The sequence below is a fragment of the Eumetopias jubatus genome, unplaced genomic scaffold (genome assembly GCF_037043125.1).
Source record: "Eumetopias jubatus isolate StellerSeaLion01/CBP00866 unplaced genomic scaffold, mEumJub1_p1.0 scaffold_4, whole genome shotgun sequence".
Lineage (NCBI taxonomy): Eukaryota > Metazoa > Chordata > Mammalia > Carnivora > Otariidae > Eumetopias > Eumetopias jubatus.
This window is the reverse complement of record NW_028274810.1, coordinates 105787052-105806750: the sequence shown is the minus strand read 5'-3', so window position 1 is coordinate 105806750 and position 19699 is coordinate 105787052. Positions and strand designations below refer to the sequence as shown.

General features: G+C 63.4%; 1 protein-coding gene across 1 annotated transcript; it reads right to left on the bottom strand.

Annotated features, from left to right (window-relative positions):
* Positions 1-2198: 2198 nt before the first annotated feature.
* On the bottom strand, positions 2199-3072 carry HES5 (hes family bHLH transcription factor 5). Its single transcript, XM_028108209.2, has 3 exons — positions 2856-3072; positions 2610-2775; positions 2199-2476 (listed from the first exon to the last, which is right to left on the bottom strand). Exons 1-3 carry the CDS (start codon positions 2967-2969, stop codon positions 2199-2201), a joined length of 558 nt encoding a protein of 185 aa, XP_027964010.2. The 5' UTR covers positions 2970-3072.
* Between the last annotated feature and the right edge of the window lie 16627 nt (positions 3073-19699).

The window sequence follows — 19699 nt, the reverse complement described above, 5'->3', positions numbered from 1 at the left end:
GTGTGGACACAGATGGTGGTGGGGATGGGTTTCAGGGCCAGTCGCTGGGAAGCCTCTGATGCCCAGGAGACCCTTGAGGGATGTGTCTCCCTCAGGGGCACTGGGCGCTTTAGGAGAGAGCCCAGACAGTGTTGGCGGCAGACAGAGGGCCCCTAAGGTGGCTTTGGCAACTGATTCCCGGGTGACCTTGGGCGGGTTACTTTGTGTCGCTAGACCTCAGCCTCTGTTGAGCATGTCACCGGCTGCGGGGCAAGGCCTCCAGAGCACAGGCCTGTGGAGCAGCAGAAACTGAAAGGTCCAGGGGTGATCAGGGGAGGGGGCCATGCGCATCAGCCTTGGAGAGGCAGCCTTGCGAACATCTTCTAAGGGGTGGGTGCGCTGGGTGGGGAGGCCTGGGGGGCGGTGGGGAAGAGGGCAGAGGGTCTGCTCCAGAGGATGCAGGCCTGGAGCTTCGAGGACCCTGGGCCGTGAGGGGCTGTGGGCCTGGCCAGGAGGCACACCACCCTCCCCGTTCACTGGCACGCCTGCCCCACATGCAGTCAGCGTGTGGGATGAAGGGGGAACCGTGTGGCTGGTGCAGGGCTGGCCTGGAGAGGGCGCCTCGGGTTCCCCTCAGAGTGGGCAGAAAGGGATTCCAGAGGGCGGCGGGGAGAGGCGCGCTAAAGAGGAAGGACGGCCGGGCTGGGCCCCACGTCTCTGAAGACGTGTGGAAGGCTTCTGGTCCCACGTCCAGCTCCTTCCACCCCCCGTGGGTGGATTTGTCTCTTGGCAAGCCTGGGCCCTTTTAGGCTCTTGCAGACTCAACCAACATCCAGTAGCCTGCCTAAAAATAGGTGCCCTTTCCGAGGCAAGGGACCGTCCCTGGCAGGTTCACCGCCAGCACTGCCTTTTCCAGCCCTGGCGAGCACCTGGCCCGCGGGGAGGGCGGGGTAGCCGCCTATGGACTAGCCACGCCACTGCTCCCGGGAGCTCACCCAGGGACAGGGGCTGCTGGCCAGGCAGGAAGGCCGGGGCGGAGGCAGACGCCTTCTCCCGTGGGTATGGCCCAGCTAAAGCCCTTTTGCTGCAGCAAGAGCTCCACTGTAAGCTGTGGTCTTTGCACCCCCTCAGCTGGACAGAGCTGGAAGGGCCTGTAGCTGTCACTCTACCGCTCCCCCGGCCCCCACCTGCAGGGAGCTTAGTGAGAGGCCCGAGACAGAAACCCCAGTCTCCCACTGCATCCCCTGCTGCAGCATGTGGGGGTGTGGGCTCTGTGGGGCCTGTTATCCTTCCAGCCACGCCTCTGCCCTGCTTGCCTGCCTCCTGTCCTCATTCCCTCCTTCCCCCAGCCAGGACCAGCCCTTCTGCCTTGTCCAGAGGGTCACCGGCAGAGACACGTCCCCCCACAGTTGATATCATGACAGTGTGGCCCCCCTCCGCCCGCGCAGACCCCCACCCCCCGGCGGCTGCTAAGAACACATGTACAGCACAACAGACAGACCCGAGGGCTGCTTGGTCAGGTTTTATTGGAAGTCTGCAGAGCCAGCCCGTGGGCGCCCACGGGACGGACGGTTCAAATTCTGAGTACAAAGTCATGCCCACATGCGCCCACCCACACACAGGGATCCTTTGAGGATCATGGTGGAGACCCCCACCCTCCCCACAAAGCCCACTATGAGCCCCAACTAGACAACCAAGTGCACGCAAGGGCCTTTCGGCCACGGCTCTGCATGGTGCTTCTGTGCCCATCCAGGCTGACACTCTTTCCTATGAGGATACACCTTGAGTTCCGCCTTCACAAAAGGCAAATGTGCCCACGGCACGGCCCACCCGCCAGGCCCCCTGGCCCGGCAGCAGCAGGCCCTGAAGAAAGTCCTCTACACGTGGAGGCACCGGCTGACCGAGCCCCTGACACCTACAAATATCATAGAACCCCGGGCGGCGGGGACTTCCCAGAAGTCACTTGCTGAAATGCAAACACAGAACAACCCCATGGAGTCAGACACTTGGCAGAAGGTGGGCCCTGATTGTCCTAAATGGCAAGGACTCTGCAAGCACATTCTCTTGAGAATGACCCTCCTGCTGGCCCGCCAGCCTGGAGAGAGAGCCTTCTGGAGAAGGGGGCCTGTCCAAGCCCCGGGAGGGACAGATGGATGGCCAGAGGAATAGGCTGGCTGGCCCTCCAGTCCTTGGGGTGGCCACCTGCAAGTCCCGCGGGGTCACCAGGGCCGCCAGAGGCCGCAAGTGGGCTGGCGTGCTGCAACTGCGGTGGCCTTGGCAGGGGTGAGCACAGGCGGGGGCGCAGGGCCAGCGGCCTTGGGTTCCTTGGCAGGCGCAGTGGGCGCAGCGGGGGGACGCTGGAAGTGACAGAGCAGCTTCATCTGCGTGTCGCTGGCGGCGTGCAGCGTCAGGAACTGCACAGCCTCCTGCAGGCACCAGGAGTAACCCTCGCTGTAGTCCTGGTGCAGGCTTTTGGGGCCGGCCGCTGCGGCGAACGCTGCAGGGAGACGGGGCAGCGGTGACTGGGCCCCCCCTCCCCCCGCGGCCGCGGTGGGGGCAGGGCGCGGCGGGGGCACTTGGCGGTGGGGGGGGGCGCGGTGGGGGGGGGTGGGCGCGGGCCGGCGGCTCACCTTTGCTGTGCTTCAGGTAGCTGACCGCCATCTCCAGAATGTCGGCCTTCTCCAGCTTGGAGTTGGGCTGGTGCCGCGCGAACTCCTGCTCCAGCAGCAGCTTCAGTTGCTCAATGCTGCTGTTGATGCGGTCGCGGCGCATCTTCTCCACCACGGGCTTGCGGAGCTGCGGGGGGACACGGGCGTCAGCCAGCAGCCCGGGCGCGGGGGGCGCGGGGGCGCGGGGCGAGTGGACGGCGCACTTACTCGGTTTTTCTCTTTGGGGCTGAGCAGCTCCACGGCCACGGTGCTGGGGGCCATGCCTGGCGCAGGGAGGCGGCTGGCGAGCGGGGAGTGGCGGGCGGCGGGCTGACGGGCCATATATAGGCGCGGCGGCGGGCAGACGCCTGGGGCCCGGGCGCCGCGGCCGTTCCCACACTCGGCGGCCAATGGCCTGGCGGGCCGCACAAAGGCGCCGGCCCATTAGCGCACGCTAAATTGCCTGTGAATTGGCGCGGGCACAATGGGTGCTCCCTGAGGAGCAGGTGGGCCGCTCCGCACAATGTCCGGGCTGTGGGAACGCGCTCGCCCTCATTAGCATCCCGGGGCCTGATGCTGGGAGCCCCGCGCCTCAATATGCTGCCTTTTCCCAGGCCTCCGGGATGGGGGGGCGGGGAGCAGGAAAGAGGGCTGCCCCTCCCCGGCCCCCTCTCCCCTCTCCTGCCCCTCCCCTGGCGACTCCTCGCCACTGGCTGGCAGAGGCTCAGCGGGGGGGAAAAGCTTTCCAGTGAGTTAGTGCAGTGGCTTCCAGTGGTTTGGGCACCCTCCCTGACAGGGACCTGACGCCTCCCCAGCGCGGGTAGAACGGAGGAGGCTACACTCTTCCTGTGCACAGGCTGAGGGGGAAAGAGGGGAGGACCCAAGCTCTTGGGATCAGACCTGCTGGCCTAGGTGATAAGTCCCAGGCTGTCACCTGCGACACGTGACTTCTTGGCAGCTAGAAAGCGGGCTGCCATGCTTCCTGGGCTCAGCTTGGGGAAGCTTCAGGGAAGCAGAGCACCCAAAATGCCCAGCATGGAGCCTGGCACCTAGGCACTCTCCCCAGGATCTGCTGCACCCCATCCTCTGGGGAGCAGCTTATCAGGCAGTAGCATCTGGGGTGCTCTGTACCAGCAGGTGCTCCTCGGGACCCCACCCTACCCCATCTGGCAGGAAGGCCATGGCCGTCTGCAGAGCACAGGAGAGCACATGGCCCCAGGGGTATGCTTGACACGCACGTGTGGGCACTACACATGTGAGACTTGGGGAATAGCCTCTGCTGCACGCTGCCTTCCGCCCAGCCTGGTGGGCACTTGTAGGGTTTGCTTTCCTTGGGCGTTTTGCCAGTGGGTGGGGAGGAAGGGTGCCAGGTGGTAGGCATGGAGGTCAGAGCAGGACAAGCCTGCTGGAGCCCACACGGATGCTGCATGAGCTCAGACAGCCCCCTGGGGCCTCACTGGGAGAACTGATAATCCTGGTGTCTGGCCAGCTAAGCCAAGGTCCGACCGCTGCTTTGGGGCCACCAGCCCTACCCTGGTTCTCTGGGAGCCCTCCCTCTGCCCAGAGCAGTCATCTTCATCTGACTCTCTGGAGTCGGGAATCCAGTTGTCCTGCAGGGACGGAGGGAGAGGGAGGGGCTGGGGCTTCCTCCTGGGGCAGGGCAGGACCCGGCCAGGTTCAAGGGCAGGCAGGGCCTCTGTCCTGGGAGCCGGCAGGTGGCATCAGGGCACATTAGCCAGAGTTTGAATCCAGGAGCATGTCCAGGGGTGGCTGGAAATTGCAGGGCTTTAACAAGGGTCCAGTCAGATCTTTCCCCCTCCCAGGGTCTTGGCAGTGACCCACAGCTATGACTGGCTTGTTTGGTGGACCTGCTCCAGAAACCCCCCTCCCCCAGCCCCACCCCCCACCGTATACAAGGAGCCTTTGGTTTCCCAGCAATGGGCCCAGCCGGGAAGCGTGCAGGATGGTGTCATGACGAGTGTGGCTTGGAGCCAGCTCAGGACTGCCCCATGGGCCAGCTGGTCACCCACTGGGGTGGGTTAGGCTGAGGAGCTCCCAAAGTGGAACCTTCAGGTGACTTTGGAGGGGGAGGGTAGAGAGCCCCTATTCACCCCTCTGGTGCCTTCTCCTCCTCCTCCTCCCTCCTAACAGCACTTCTCTTGAAGGGGACACAGGCCCTGGGCTGTCTGTGGGAGACGGGTGACCCTGAGGGCTGGGGCAGCCTCACCCCGAGCTGGGGCTCCTCTCTGAGCAGATGGGACCCTACTCCAGATATGTGGCTCTAGTTTGATGCGAAAGAGCAGGGGACACCTGAGTAAGCTGGGGACGGGCGTGCCGAAGCCACGAGCTCACCCCTCTGCTCCCCGGCCCTGGACACTGACCGTGACTAGCAGCTTTGCTGTGGGCTGGCAGGTCCCGCACGCTGCGAGGGGCACTCAGTGATGCTTCGTGGGGCAGCTTTTGCAGCCCAGATGCGGCTCGTGCTGGGCAGTTGTCATATTTTGGTGTGTCCCTTGCCTGCTTATGGGCTCCCTGGGGGGGCTGGGGTAGGGTTAGGGACAGGATGGCTTTGCCCCCTGTGTCTCCACTGCCCACACCCTACCAGCCAGGGACTCAGCACCAAGGAAGTGCTTGGCTAAGGGCTGTGGGAATGCAGAGGCAGGGAGCAAGCCCCAAGCCCACCCTGACCCTGACCGTGGCCTCTGCTGGCTAGACACGGGCCCAAGCCCACGTGTGCCTTAAGCGCCTGGCTGCTAGCCGTGGGGGTCCCAGGGCCCTGACCACAAGTGAGGGCAGTCCTCGGGCCAGGCCCTCCCGCTCCCAGCCTCACCCCCTCCCCTGCTTGGGAGGGGCAGTTGGCTGGGGCTTGTGCCCTGCCCTCCCCCCCCTCCCCCAAGCTGGCTCTTGGTCCAAGTGAGACACGTGCAGGAGACGTGGTCCAGCTCCCACCCGCCCCCCAGCTGCCCACCCGCCCGCAGTGGGCCCAGGTGGCCTGCCTGAGGTGAGGGTGGCGAGTGGGCTGTGGCGGGGAGGGGGCGCTGCCTCCTTGTTCCCTCCTCCCCTGAACTGGAGAAGCTTTGGTCCGTTTTTCAGTTGTGGGAGGTATGAAATGAGCGGTGTTACAGCCCAGCTAGGCCGGATGAGAACCTTTGCCCCCCCGCCCCCCGCGTGCGGGCCAGATGGCCGCTCTGCGGCTTCCAGGGCACACGCCTGGCCTTTGTGGGCCGTTTAACACTATGAATGGGGCCAAAGTGTGGGAACCTCCTTGGGCCCCTGGCTCACACCACCCGAGGGGGCTGGCCCACCAGGCCTGGGGGAGGGGGCTGCCGAGGGGCGGGTTGGGGGAGGGCTGAGGCCCGCTCCAGGCTGGGTGGGCTTTGCACAGAAGCGCCCGGGGATGCAGAGGACGGTGGGATCCTCCGCCTTGGCTGCCCTCAGCAGCTGGGGAGGGGGCTTTCCTCCAGCTGGGGTTTTGAGGAGGAGGGAGAGCTTGTCCTGCCCCCACCCTGGAGAGCTCAGCAAATCTGGGGTGAGGTGAGGTAGAAACAGCCTCTGAGGGAAGATGCCTTGCTGTGGACGTGGGGGACTCCCCTAGTTGGGCTGATTATGCTAGAATTCAGGAATCTGGGACCATAATTCTTTCTAAATGACCCCCACCCTCTACACCCCTGCCCCCAGGCTGACTGCAAAGCAGGTGGCACCATGGGGGGTGGGTAGGGCTCCAGGGGCATTTGCTCCTGAGGTCGGAGGAGGAGGGTCTCTTGTGGGGAAAGTGACATGCGGCAGCCGCTGTGGGAGCCGTGTGGGGCTCCCCAGAAGTAAGTGGGAGCCACCACGGGGTCCAGAAGCTCCTCTTCTGGGTGTGCACCCCGAGGACCTGGACGCGGGGGCTGAGAGAGCTGTGCCCCCCCCCGCCACGTTCATGGCAGCATCGCTCACAGGAGCCAAGCGGTGGAAGCAGCCCAGGGGTCCATCGGCGGATGGACGGACGTGCAGAACGGGGGCCCTCCACGCGATGGACTATTATCCAGCCTTAGAAAGGAAGGAGCATGGACGGAGCTCGAGGACTTCGTGCTCAGTGAAATGGGCCAGTCCCCAAAGGACAGGTCTTGTAGGACTCCCCGGACACACAGTACCTGCGGGAGTTAGATCCGTGGGGACAGAAAGTGGCGGGGTGGGCACCAGGGGCGGGAGGGCTAGTGTTTCCTGGGGGCAGAGTGTCAGTGTGGGAAGACGGAAGGTTCTGGAGACAGACGGCGGGGACGGCAGCCCCACAGTGTGAACGTGCTTCCCGCCCCGAGCCACGCACTTAGCGGTTACAACCACGAATTTTACGTTAGGCGTATTTTACGATATATAAGGACGTGTTGTAAAAGAAGGCCGACCGTTTGCCCAGTGAGAGCCCAGGGAACGGCTGTGCCCTCATGGGAGATGGCCTTGGGGTAGCGCCCAGCTCCGTCCCACGGCGCCCCGTCTCCTGGGTGACTCTTGAGAACCGGAGGTCGGAGGTCAGGTGTGAGGTGTCCCTGCAACACGGAGAGGCCCGCGCCTTCCCCATCAGCGAGGCCTGGCAACAGAGCGCGGGCCGAGGCTCCCTGGCAGCTCCGGAAGGCGTGCTGGTGGCGGCGAGCGCGTGGGCCGTGTCCGAGGTCACCGTGTGGCTGCAGCCGGACCCCACTGCCCTCCTGGGGTGTGGCCCTTCTCCACACATCCTGTCTGCACGGCCATCTGGAAGCTGGTTTAAAAGGTGGCCGGAGGGCAGGGGAATGCCGTGAGGGACCCCCGCGCCTGCCCTCCGTCTGGGACCTGGGTGCCCCTCGGCCGTCCTGTCAGCACCCGGGGGGCGGGTGAGGTACACACACTACCTTTGCCACGGCGAAGGCACAGTGTGGGACTGGCGGCGGTGTGGCCCCATTCTGCTCGGAGGTGCCCTGGGGGCAGTGGCCACCCACCCCCGGCCAGGAGGAACCCCAGCCCCCCTTGGCCTTAGCCACCTGCACCCCCTGTCCCATACCAAAGAATTGGATACAGAGGTGGGAGCTCTTGCCCCCCCCCCACTGGGGGCCTTGTAGGGACGCAGACACCCGGGCCCACGGGGCTGAGAGGGTACTGAGGCCGGGCCCCCAACCCGGCATGGAGGGGGACTGGGGAAACCCTCACAGGTGGGGGGTAACGTTGAGGGCTGTACATCCAAGATAGGCCAATGCTCTGGCCAGGACACCCACTTGACGTTGGCAGAGAGGTAGAGGGAAGCTCCCCCAATATCAACACTTTGGGGCATAAATTTGGTTGGTTTTCATTATGTCTGTATTTTCCAGATCCTCCTGAGTAAACATCTACTCCTGGGATTTCTAAAAGGGCATATGCACACTTGGGCTTGGAATCTTGGGGACGGCTGAGGCACCGATGTGTTTCAGAAGAGCAGTGGATTTGGGGAATGGAGGGGAAGACGGGGTGCCCAGGAAGGGCTTCCTGGAGGAGGAGATGGCTGAGGAGTCCTTGGAGCGATAGTGGGTGTGTTCCAGGTAAGGAATTGCAGACACGTTGCCAGGCAAAGAGAATGGTGGGGTCCAGGCTTGGGGTGGGGGGCGTTGAAGTGGGGACCAGCATCTCCAAGTCTGGCTGGAAGAGGTTCCCCCGCCTGCCTGCCTGTGTGTGTTCACCCCTGTGTGTGCACCTGTGCGTGTGTGCCCCAGGCTCTGGGAATGAAGGGCCTGGCCCTGGCTCCCTGGTCCGTCAGCGTGGCCGCCGCCCCTTGGCGGGTCTGTGTGTGGACACAGCTCAGATGTCCCGCTGCCCAGCTGTTAGAGGCCCCGAGCGTTCACATCGGGCTGAGCACTGCTCTGTGTCCTCTTGTCAGGAACAGGTGAGCCTTGGCCCTGGGGGGAATGTGGGGGTGCCCCATCAGCAGCTCATCCCCTGCTTCCTGTGATGTTCCCATGGCCTGTCCAGTTCTGCACTCAGCTCCCACAGTGTCTGGGTCTGTGCTGTCCCACCTGCACAGACACATGTGCTCCCCGCAGATGGTCTCCCTGTGCATTTCAGTAGCGCCCTGGGGGGAGCTGGGGCGCGGGAGGTTGCTCTCTGAGCACGTTCACCATGGGCACTGGGTGCAGGGGGCAAGTCTAGGCTGAGGCTGGGCTCTGCCCTTGTCTTTCTGTTGAGCACATGCTGGTCCTTTCTGTGCCTCAGTTTACCTATGTACAGTGGGCTTTCCCTGCCGAGACCACCTGAGAGAGGCACTGGTTCTAGGTTGCTGGAGATGACCAAGGGTGGCCAAAGGTGAGTGAGTGGGGCACTGCTGAGAGAAGAGTCGTGCCCACCCCACCTGGCCCCCTTGGCCCCTGGCCAGGAAGGAGACCCTATTGCTGGGGCTGACTGCTTGGGTTGCCTGTGATTCTCACCCGAACAGAGGCCAGAACACTGAATCAGGTCAGGGTCACTGAGTCAGGGGTTCAGGGCTCCCCACACACCCCTTGTCTACGCACCAACCTCTCCTTCCATGATGGGTACCCCCGGGGAACAGGGGTCTCTAAGCAGGGAAGGACTGTGTGTGAGTACCCACGAGGGGGCTGGGCTGGGGCCTCATACATGGAAACTCCATCAGATCCTGTGATTCAGGGGGCTGAGCCCCTTCCCCAGAAGCTGGCCCTGGACAGCTGTCCAGCTGTGAATTCAGCCTCGCCTCTTACCCCTGGGGGCCTGGGGCAAGCTGGTTCCTCTCCTGGACAGCAGGGGTGGTGATTCCAGCTTCTGCACCCACCCCTTCTCTCGGCTGATCAAGACCAGGCTCTACCCAGCAACCTGACCTTGTGGAGGGGCAGACTGCCCCTTGATCTTAGGGGCTCCTGCCCTTCATGGGGTGGGGGAATCACACGTGAACTGCAGTCCCATCAAGTTCCCAGGCCAGACTTGGGGACCCCAGCTTTTGCGGGCCAGAGCAGGCCCCACGTTCCCAAAAGGAGGGTGCTCTAGTCCTTGCGCAGGAAGGGTGCAGACCCCAGGCTTGACCAGCCCCAGACTCGGGGGCCTCAGTTTCCCCAGTGTAAAGAGCGGCTAGGGTGAATGTGCAGAGGCGGGTGGTGTGGGAAAGCGCAGAGCCCTTGAGTCTCATGGGCCCCCTCCGGATTAGGGGCCTCTCTGGCCCACGTGGCCCCCACCCCCTCCGCGGCCGGGGGCAGGCCCAGGTCGCAGTCCCAAGCTGGTTAAAACCCTGCCGTGTCAGAGAGCAGCTCGCTCCCAACCTCTGAAAGGCAGACAAGCCCTTTATTGCTCTATTATAACGTGGAGCCAGATGGTCTTTTGGGAGTTGCCCCCCCCTCGCCCCCCGTGGCCGCCCCCATTCATTCAGAGGCAGAGCCCGGCACTAATGCCGTTGGGGGGGGGCAGGCACGCTTCCATGGCCCGGCCGCAGTGTGGGAACTGCAGGCCAGCCTACACCCACAGCCCAGCGCGGGCAGGAGGGGTGCATGGGGACCCCAACCGTGGTTCTTAGAGGCCAGACTCCCAGTAGACCCTCCCAGGGTGTCTCCCCGCCGGGAGCCGGGACAGGGCTCTTAACCCTCCCCGAGGCTTGGCTTCCTCATCTGTAAAACAGGGATGACAATGGTGCTGCCTGAGGTTTGGGGAGATCCAGCTCTGCACAGGGGCGAGCATCAGGCCCTCCTGTGTCTATGTCTCCCCAAGAACGCATTTACACTTTTAAACCAGTGAAAAAACACCCAAAGAAGGCAAATATTTTGTGACACATGAAAATGAGTTGAAACTCAAATTGAGCGTCCGTGAATAAAATGCTGGGGGAGCACGCCAGGCACACCCCTTCGCTGTGGGGCGGGGTGGGGGGCTGCCCTCCTGATACGAGGCAGCGGTGAGCAGGTGGGGCGGAGACAGCCTGACACCTCAGAGCCAGTGCTGCAGGTGAGGGATGGCACCTGCTCAGTGTAGACCCTTCGCACTGTGTGGATCTCTGTCCTCACTCCCCGCCACCCCGCCCCGGGGGGCTTGCCCCGCCAGTCCTGCTCCTCTGGGGGCTGCTGTGGGACCCCACTGAGGAGTGGCCTCTGCCAAGGCTGGGTGTCATCATGCCCATTTGCACAGGCGAGCACACCGAGGGCCAGTTTGTACCCGAGGCCGTTGGGAGCTGAGGCCAGACTGGAGCCTGGGTGAGGGCAGATGGGGCACCTGCTTCTTCCACGGAAAGGACCAGAGTGGGTACCCGGATCTGTTCCTACTTTGGTCACTCAGCCCCTGCATCAACCACTGTGCTTCTTCCAGGGTCTGGCCAGGGGGGGCGGGGGGGTGGGGAGGGGCCTTCCCCTCACACACACTGGACACGACAGTTCCAGGCCCTCAGAGCATTCTGCACCTGAGGAAGACCTATTTTGTTCTAAAATCACCCCAGCTCGCTCTCCCTAGCTAAGTTAGCTTCCTGCACAGTCTGACCCCATTTGCCCCTTGGGTACTGGACTGGCGGGTCCCACCCCCTTGCTCCACCTGGCTCCAGCTTGAGGGCCTGCTGGACACCGGGACGGCCCTCCCTGGGCCTTGTGTTCCCCATCTAATGGCTGAAGGGTTGGTCTGGCTGATCTTTAAAGAGCTCCCCTGCAGCCTGGTCAAGTCACTGGGGGCTCCGGAAATAAGCAGCAAGCCAGAGGCAGAGGCCTTTGGGGGTGGGCAACTAATTTGCACACGAATGATGGAGCAAGAAAGGACAAAGTGACCCATGGGGGTGGGGGCCGCCCACTGGCGGCTTAGTTACCTGAGAAGCTGGGGTGGAGGCAGAGGGGACCTGGGCAGCTCTGGGCGTGGGATTTGGAAGTCCCTTCTCTTTGCCCCACAAAGTGACACACTGATGCAGACCCCTCCATCCTAGGATGGCTGAAAGAGCCAAGAACCCCAGTTTGACAAGCTCCATCCCAGCCAGGACCCTCTGCTTCTCAGGCATTGTGGGAACCTGAAGGGTCACCGATTGGAGATCAGGCTCCATGCCCCCCATGGTCACGCCAGCTCGCTGATCCTTGGACCCCCCCAGCTCCTCCCCGACCCCCCACAGGACCCCTGTTCCTGTCTCCAAACAACTTCATCAACATTCCTTTTGGGTACCTGCTGGGGCTTCCACATACCACAGACTCCCTCCTCCCCATTATAACTGGTAGTCTGGGCCAGCTGTTAGGGGTACAGGGGTCCAGCCCAGGCGGGGACCCATCAGTGAGGCTCAGCACTGGCGTGCAGGGCACACCTGGTGTTCCCTACAGCCACTGGGCTGGGGGTCTCCTCAGACCCACCAGGACACAACACCCCAGTTCACAGATGAAAGCTAGAGAGGCCCAGCCAGTCCCAGGATCCCAGCCGGCCTCAAGCTTACGGGAGGAAGCAAGACCAAGGTTGCCCACCCCCTGCTGGGCAATAATTACCCTCTTTAAGTGGCTGCCAGGTGCCAGGCAGAGTGCCCAGAGCCTGGCCATGGGGCAGGGTGTGGGGGAGATGGGCGAGGGCTTCAGATTCTGGCCCTGCCAGCTCTGCTTGTCCCCCACGTCTGGCGGTGACCTCATGTTCAGTCTCCTGCCCCGTCCCCCAGGACTGAGATGGCTCCTGGCCTTAGCCGGGAGGGTCTAGTGAACGGCCGCCTGTCCACTGGGCTCTGGGCCCCGCGGGGCAGACCCCACCCACCCACCCTGGAGCTCACTCGTGGGAAAGCGAGAACAGCCCCTGTCAGCCCCCTCAGGCCTGTTTCTCTGTGTGTGAAACGGGGTGTGAGGAGGTCTCAGTGGTCTCACCAGCCCCAGGGACTCCTGCTGGTCTGGTGCCATGCAGGGAGGCTGGTGGGGGGGGGCATGTGGTTCTAGATAGCAGCCCTGCAGCCCTACAGCCCTGCCTGCCCCCAGCCCAGAGGGGAATTTGGGCAGGAGGGCGTCTCCGGGTGGCTTCCCACACTCCGCCCCTGCTGTGGACATTCATCCTGCACAAAAGGCGCGTGCGGGCTTTGTGTGTGGAGCTGTGGGCCCAGAGGCCATCTGGGGAGCCCTCCGAGCCAGGCAGGGTTCCCCCAGGCTGTCTTTGAAGGTTGGGGAAGCAGCAGCAGCTCCTGAACAACACGCTGGAGGGTCGCACATCTGGCCTGGCCAGCGCCTTCCCATTTCTGCAGCCCTCGGCAGTCCCTGTGCACCCCAGCCCTGGCACCACTGGCAAAACAAAGGGACAAAGGGGGATGCCTGCCGCCCCAACCCCACCCCAAGGGGCACCTCTGCTGGTAAGCACCCCATCTCTGATTGTTGCCCCCTGGGTGCTCCTGCCAGAGGACCTATGAGCTGCTAGGGCTGTGGCCCCAGGGTTCCAATCCAGTGCCGCCACTTAGTAGCTGGGCTCTCTGGCCCTCAGTTTCTTCGTCTGTAAAATGGGGCTAATAACAGTCCGTCTGAGGCAGGTGCCAAGAAGGAAGGGAGGGGTAAAGGCAGAGCATTGAGGCGGCCTCCCCACACTGTTGCTGGTATTAACATCGCCGTCTCTGGAGTCCCAGCCCTGGGCTCCACTAGGCCTTCGCCTTGGCCCACCCCATTTCATTCGGAGCATGATCGCTGCCCAAGTTCTGGGCCACCTGGGAGCTCGCCGCTGGAGCAGGGAAAGGCTGGGCTTCAGGGGCCAAAGTGTACCCAGGACAGGGTGACCTTGGGTAGGGAGCTAGGCCTAGGTCTGTCCCCTGCTCTGTCGTCTTCTCCCCCTCAGAATTCTGAGCAGGTCCGGGAAGATGTGAGTCCTGCGCAACCTGTATGCAGTCGGTGCTAAATAAGTGCACAGTTCCTTGCCACACCCTCCCTATCCAGGCCCCTTGGCACCCCCAAGTCTGACCTCAGCCCTGGGCCTGCCGCAAGTTGGCCCAGCTGTGGGCACAGCCACCCGTGGGTGGGGTAGCCCCGAGCTGACCCTCCTGTGACCACCCCCGTGAAGGCCAGAGGCCTGGACAATCAGGAGGGATGAGGTGGGTGGGGGGTCTTTGAAAGTTCCTCCCGGCACGGGGGCAGTTCTGAACCTGGGCAGCTGGGTGGGTGGGGGCAGGGCACAGGGCGTCCGAGGGGCTCTGCTCTCAGGGGCCCTTCCTTGCTGAGGGACTCTGGGGCCAGTGCTTGGCAGACAGGACCTCTACGGGGGGGGGGGGGCCTTCCCACCGCTGCCGGGGGGGGTACATCCTTGAGAGGGTGTCCTGCTGGCCCCGAGATAATCCGGGCTTTGGAGCGGCTGTGAGAGCCTGCCCGCCGACTTTCCCACAGCCCCACATAAAGGGCCGGCCACCAGCTGCTGGCCCACAAAAGGCTCCCAGCCATTCAGCGCCTGGAGGCAGGCGGGGCGAGCTGAGGAGTGGCTGGGCCTACCTGGCCACCCCCGAGCGGGGCTTGTCTCCCTGGGGACAGCGCCCGCCTGCGGACCATGCAGGGGCCGGGAGGTCCCCGGGACCGGGCTTGGGAGCAGCCTCGTGCAGCCACCCCGGCCAGCCACGCGCCTGCCCCTCCCCCACCCCGTCTCACCCCAGGCTGGCACCGTTCCTGGGCCTGTCACTCACCCTGGGCACCTGGGACAGCGGGCTTGTCAGGGGGACCCTCGCACTCCTGCTGTGGAGCTGGCACCCCTGGGCAGCCAGCCCCGCCACCCCTCCTCCCTACCGCACACCCTGGCCCCTCTGGCACCGCTGCTCCCAAGCCTGGCCTGCAGGGTGCTCCCATCCCCCTCCCCCCCACCGCATCCTGCCACACAGTGCGGGTAACAGGGCGGCAAGGCCCTAGGGGCAGAGGGATGGCTAACCTGCCCGCCCCCCCCAGGCCTCGGCCTCCTCTCCAAGATGCAGGACGGCATTGCCTCCTCCCTGGGCTAGTGGAAGAGCCTCCTAAGGTCAGCTGCTTAAAAATACTAGGTCCCTGAGACGCCGGGGTGGGGAACCTGTGCATTTCCTGCCCCCAGGAATGAACTGTCCAGAACACCTCCCATGATGACCTTATAATATGAGGATCAGCCTGGGGGATGGAGGAGGAGCTCAGAGGCCTCCTGGAAGAGGTGGCCGCTGGAGCCTGGCCTTCCAGAAAGCGAGATGAGGGTGGGGTTTTCCAGGGGCAGTGCCCCTCGTCCACTCAAGGGGCACCTCTGCTGGTAAGCACCCCATCTCTGATGCGGCATCTCCCTGGTGTTTCCGCATCTCGAGCTGCCCCTGCAGCCACTTTCATCTCCCAGTGAGTACGGCCAGGCCCAGCAGGTGTCTGGCTGGGAAAACTCCTGCTCAGGTGGAAGACCAGTCAGGTGCAAGGGATTGGAGAGGCCCAGGGGAGAGACCAAGCGTGGCTCCTGAGAGCAGGCAGCGATCAGAGGGGGACATTTGACCTGTGCCTGGAGGGTGGGAAGGTGGGGTCCAGGAAGGAGTTGCTCTGGACGCTGAGCCCCCAGGGACAGCGGCTTCCCCCTGGCCTCTGCAACCTGGGCAGGCAGCTGGACCGTGGGGGCTGCTCTGTGAGGGTCTGACAGCAGGACTCGGTCGTAGGGCACGTCACAGCTAGTGCCCCACGTGTCCCCCTGCCGCCACCCACACCCCCACCTGCTGGGGGCGGGCGCGTCATTATCCCAGCCCAGCAGCCCGGGGGTGGGGTGGGGTGGGGGGCTGTGCTTTGTCCAGCCTTGGCCGCTGATTGGAGGCGGAGCGTGGGAAGGCACGCGCAGCCCAGGCCCCACCGCCCTGCTCCGCATAAAGGCACTGCCCGCATCCGGCTCCTCCACCTCCCCCGACCACCCTCTTGCCTTGTGCGCCTGGACGCAGGCACAGCCCTTGAGCACCCCCAGAATGAAGATCGGTTGGGGTCTGGGGCACCAGCGGTTGGGATGGGGGTGGGGTCCGGGCGGGGCTGGCAGACGCCCCCCCCCCCCCCCCCGCCACCTCCCTGGGCTCCCTTTTGTTTGAGAAGTTTGCAGGCACCACCCCAGCCCTGAGCTGGAGAAGGGACAGCGTGGAGACAGGGGGCAACATCCCGGGTGAGCGCCGCACCGGCCTGGTGGGGGGTGGGGGCTGGGGGCGGCTGAGGGGTGCCCCCTAGGCCAGGCCCCCCCCTCCACGGCCTGCTTCCCCCGCCGGCTTACCGCCTGGCTCAGTCTGCGCAGCCCCTGCGCCCCGGCAGCTCCGCCAGTGCCTTGAGCAGGCCTCAGGGAAGGCGATCTGCTCTGCGCCCCCGGCGTGATGGACACGCGGGCCAAGAAGAAGAGTGCTTGCCGGAGTCCCGCTGCCACACGAGAGCCGCGAGCTGGTGGCGGTGGTGGCGACATTGCCAGGCCCCTGGGAGAGGGCTGGGCTGGCTGGGCGCAGCGCCCCTCGCGCAGTAGGGCACGTTGTCTCCCCTCCTGTTTCCTGCCCAGCGCCAGGGCCCTGACCGGGCAGCCCAACCTGCGGGCAGGGGCTCCGTCAGCTGCAGGCAGAGTGCCCCCCCATCTTGAAGGAGGGGTCCTGGGGGCGAGGGCTTTGTATGTTACAAGGTCTGTAAATGGTCATGATTGGGGGTGCGTAGGGGTGGTAGGACGGCTGCGTGGTCACCCCAGCCAAGCCCTGCGGCTGGACCTCCATTTCTTCCAGGATGATTAAGGACCGGATGCTTTTTGTAAGAGGGCAGAGGGAGTGGGAGGTGCGGGCACTGGAAGGGCGTGGCTGTGAGCTGGCCACCAGTGGGGGCATCCCCAGGGGCTGCAGGTGGATCCGTTGGTCAGTGGTGGTATGCTTCAGAGTGGGACCACCATGGAGCTTGGATAAAGGTGCTGATCTGCAGCCTCTGCCCCATCCCCCAAGGCTGACTGATTCAGGGCCCTGCCCAGGCTGTGGGGACGGATCCCCCGCCTCCCGGGATGGGGCCCTGCCCTGCTGGCCTCTTCCCTGGAACTGAGGTCAAGGCCCAGATCACTCCTCTGGCTCCTACTGACAGGGAAGACCCTCAGGACGTGCCGAGCCAGGGGCAGCTCCTTTCCTCCCTGGGCTGCCTTGGGGAGCCTCCTGTTTACTCTGAGTCCCTGTGGGACAGGCATTGTGCTGGCCCCCCCAAGTCGTGGGCTCCAAAATCACGGCAGCCTGGAGGCAGGAGCCTCACTGTCCCCATTTCACAGAAGAGCAGGCCGAGAGCCTGCCGTGGACACACAGGGAGTCAGGGGTGGGTGAGGGCCTCTCTGCAGCCGGGGCTAGCCCTGCCCTGAGGTGGCCACCTGCGTGGACTCAGCGGAGCAGAGGGTGTGCCTTATCCAGCGCTCTTCCTGCAGGTTCCCCAAATGTCGCCCCGCATTTTTTCCAAGGGTAAGCCCAGCCTTCCCCCACGTGGCATCAGAGCTGAGAAATTGCTCTGTCCTGGGCCCAACCAGGGTCCTGCACCGAGCCCACTGGGCAGAGAGCACTCTGCGTTTTGCCTGGGGCAGGGCCCAGGGCACACCGTCTTAGAGGGGTGAGGCCGAGGACCACTCTCCCCCGTCTCTGACGCGGTGGTAGGAAGGGGGCAGGCACCTCCAGGGGAGACAGAGAACAGGGTCTGGACTTTGCTGCCCCCTGGTGTCCTGTGACCTGACCGTGGGAAAGGCCCAGCGGTTCAGCCTCTGCCGCTCAGGGGAAAGGCTCGAGATGTCCCCCTAGCGGAGGAGAAGGCGGTGGGTCCCTCAGGACGCCCGCCAAGCCCGCCCCAGTCCTGGGAGTGGGGCGTAGGAGAGACAGACCAGGAGGGAATGCCCAGGCCTGGGCAGGTCTTCTGGTTGGTTCCAGAAAAGGGGGTGAAGAGACGCTGACCCAGACGGGAAGTTATCTTCTGGGGAAGTACAAGCCCCGCTGTGACCTCATCCAGGGAGCGATCCCCGGAGAGGATGGGTCGCTGCTGGGGCAGTGACCACAGCAGCCTGCAGCCGGCCTGCTCAAAACTCCTGCTGCTTCCCTGACAGGTGTAGCTCCAGCCTGTGGGGTCCTGAGCTGCCCCCATTAGTGGTGCCCCCGGGTGCTCCCCAACTTCACACTCAGCGTTCTGGTTACCCTGTCGAGCAGCATGTCTTTCCTGTGTGGGTAGGACGGCCTGGACAGCCATGTCTGTGCCCATAGCCCCGCATGCAGCAGGTGCCTCATATCTTTTTTTTTTTTTTTAAGATTTTGTTATTTATTTGAGAGACAGAGAGAGAGAGAGAGAGAGCGAAAGAAACAGCATGAGAGGGGAGAGGGCCAGAGGGAGAAGCAGGCTCCCCACTGAGCCAGGAGCCCGATGTGGGACTCGATCCCAGGAGTCCGGGATCATGACCTGAGCTGAAGGCAGTCGCTTAACAAACTGAGCCACCCAGGCACGCAGCAGGTGCCTCATAAACGTGGGCTGAACAGAGCATGTCTTCCTGGAGGCCGGGTGGCTCTGGACTGGGGATAAGGCCCCTCCTCCCCTGGCCCAGGCCTCTCTAGGGGACTAACCCAGGGCTTCTTCATCAATTGGGCAGTTGGTCAGGAGGCGGGCTGATGATTCTGGGTAGCCCATCTGTCATCTGCCGGTTATCGAAGCAGCAGTATAGGGGGACCCCGAATATCGTATCTTCGGTGGGACACGGAGACGCAGGCCTGAGGATATGTACTGAGTGATGAGTGGCCCCGGCCCCCACCCCTGTCCAGGTTGGGGCCTCAGTGCTGCTTGGACGGCCCCGTGAGCAAGCAAGGGGCATCTCATTAGGGCCATGGCCACACACCAACATTTACTTCATGTGTTCAAGCGTTTCTGTGTAAAAAGATCCAGTGACTTCATTTAAACGAAAGAGAAAGGCAAAGTAGAGCTACACTTTTTATCTCATTATTACAATTCAGGGAGAAAACACGATTGTGGAATAACCTGGAAGAGAAACCGTAGCTTCCCAGGATGGGCAGGAACCTTGCCCTCGCGGGGACCTGGGGCCTCAGGGGTCTCCTGTGTGGCAACGGGCGGGGCGGTGCTTCTGAGGCACAGGACCCGCGGAGGCCTTGGGCGTGGGACTTGTTGCCCAACCACATACCCAAAGCACAAGAGCAAAACACCTGAGCAGCATGCAGCTCTTATTTTTTAGGTGAGGTTTTTATTTTGGTGTCATTCACATGGAATTGTAAGGAATAAAACAGAAAGACCCCGCATGCCCTTTGCCCGGTGTTCCCTGCTGGTGATGTCTTGCAAAACTAGGGTATGGGGCTTACGGGCATATTGACACCGACGTGGGCAGGATAGAGAACGTTCTATCAACACGAGGCTCCCTCCGGCTTTCTCTTAAAATTTTTTTGATCTATTTTTTAAAAACTGTCATGAAATATAAATGAGATTCACTGTGCTAGCCGTCTGCGGGTGCACAGCTCAGTGGCATGAAGCACACTCACACCAGGGTGCACCCGTCCCCGCCGTCCATCTCCGGAGCGTTCCATCTTCCCAGACTGACGCTCTGCCCGCATGAAACCCTGGCCCCCCGCCCTCCCTGCTCCCTGGCGCCTGCTCTCTCCAGGAACTTGACGACTCTAGGTCCCTCGTGCAAGTGGGTTCAGAGGGAGTTTGTCCTCTTGGGACTGGCTTAGTTCCTGGAGCTCCGCATCCTCAGGGTCAACCATGCTCCACAAAATGCGCGTCAGAGCTTCAGTGATAGTCCGTGGTGCAGGTAACACACGCGTTGGTCCATTCGTCTGTGAGGGACACTGCTTCCTCCCTCCAGCCGTCAGGAACACGGGTGTGCAGGCCCCAGAGGCCATCCCTCCGGGCCGGCGCTGGCACTCCTTCACTTCCGAACTCCTAGTCCAGGGCTGAGGGCTGGAGCACGGGGGGGCGGGGGGACCGGCCAGTGGGGTGGGGAGTCGGGTGTGCAGCAGACAGCAACCGCCCTGACTGCCCGGCAGAGCTGCCTTCTGGGGAACCCGTGGGTTTCCCTGGGGCTGGCCCGGCGGCCCAGCCCTCACCAGGGATGAATGTCAATGCATCTCTCCATCAGACTTTTTCTTGTAAAGTGAAACATACTGTTGTAAAAAAAACCCCATACAAGGTAGAGGAGAATAAAGCAGAAAGGGGAAGTTAGTCCTTGGTCAGAGCCTCCCCCACGCCCCC

What these genes read in the sequence shown, in the direction of transcription:
- HES5 (XM_028108209.2), bottom strand. Translation starts at nt 2,969, where the DNA reads ATGGCCCGTCAGCCCGCCGCCCGCCACTCCCCGCTCGCCAGCCGCCTC. An exon ending in GCCCCAAAGAGAAAAACCGA is followed by an intron (nt 2,776 to 2,855) that starts GTAAGTGCGCCG and finishes GTCCCCCCGCAG; the next exon opens with CTCCGCAAGCCCGTGGTGGA. An exon ending in CTACCTGAAGCACAGCAAAG is followed by an intron (nt 2,477 to 2,609) that starts GTGAGCCGCCGG and finishes GTCTCCCTGCAG; the next exon opens with CGTTCGCCGCAGCGGCCGGC.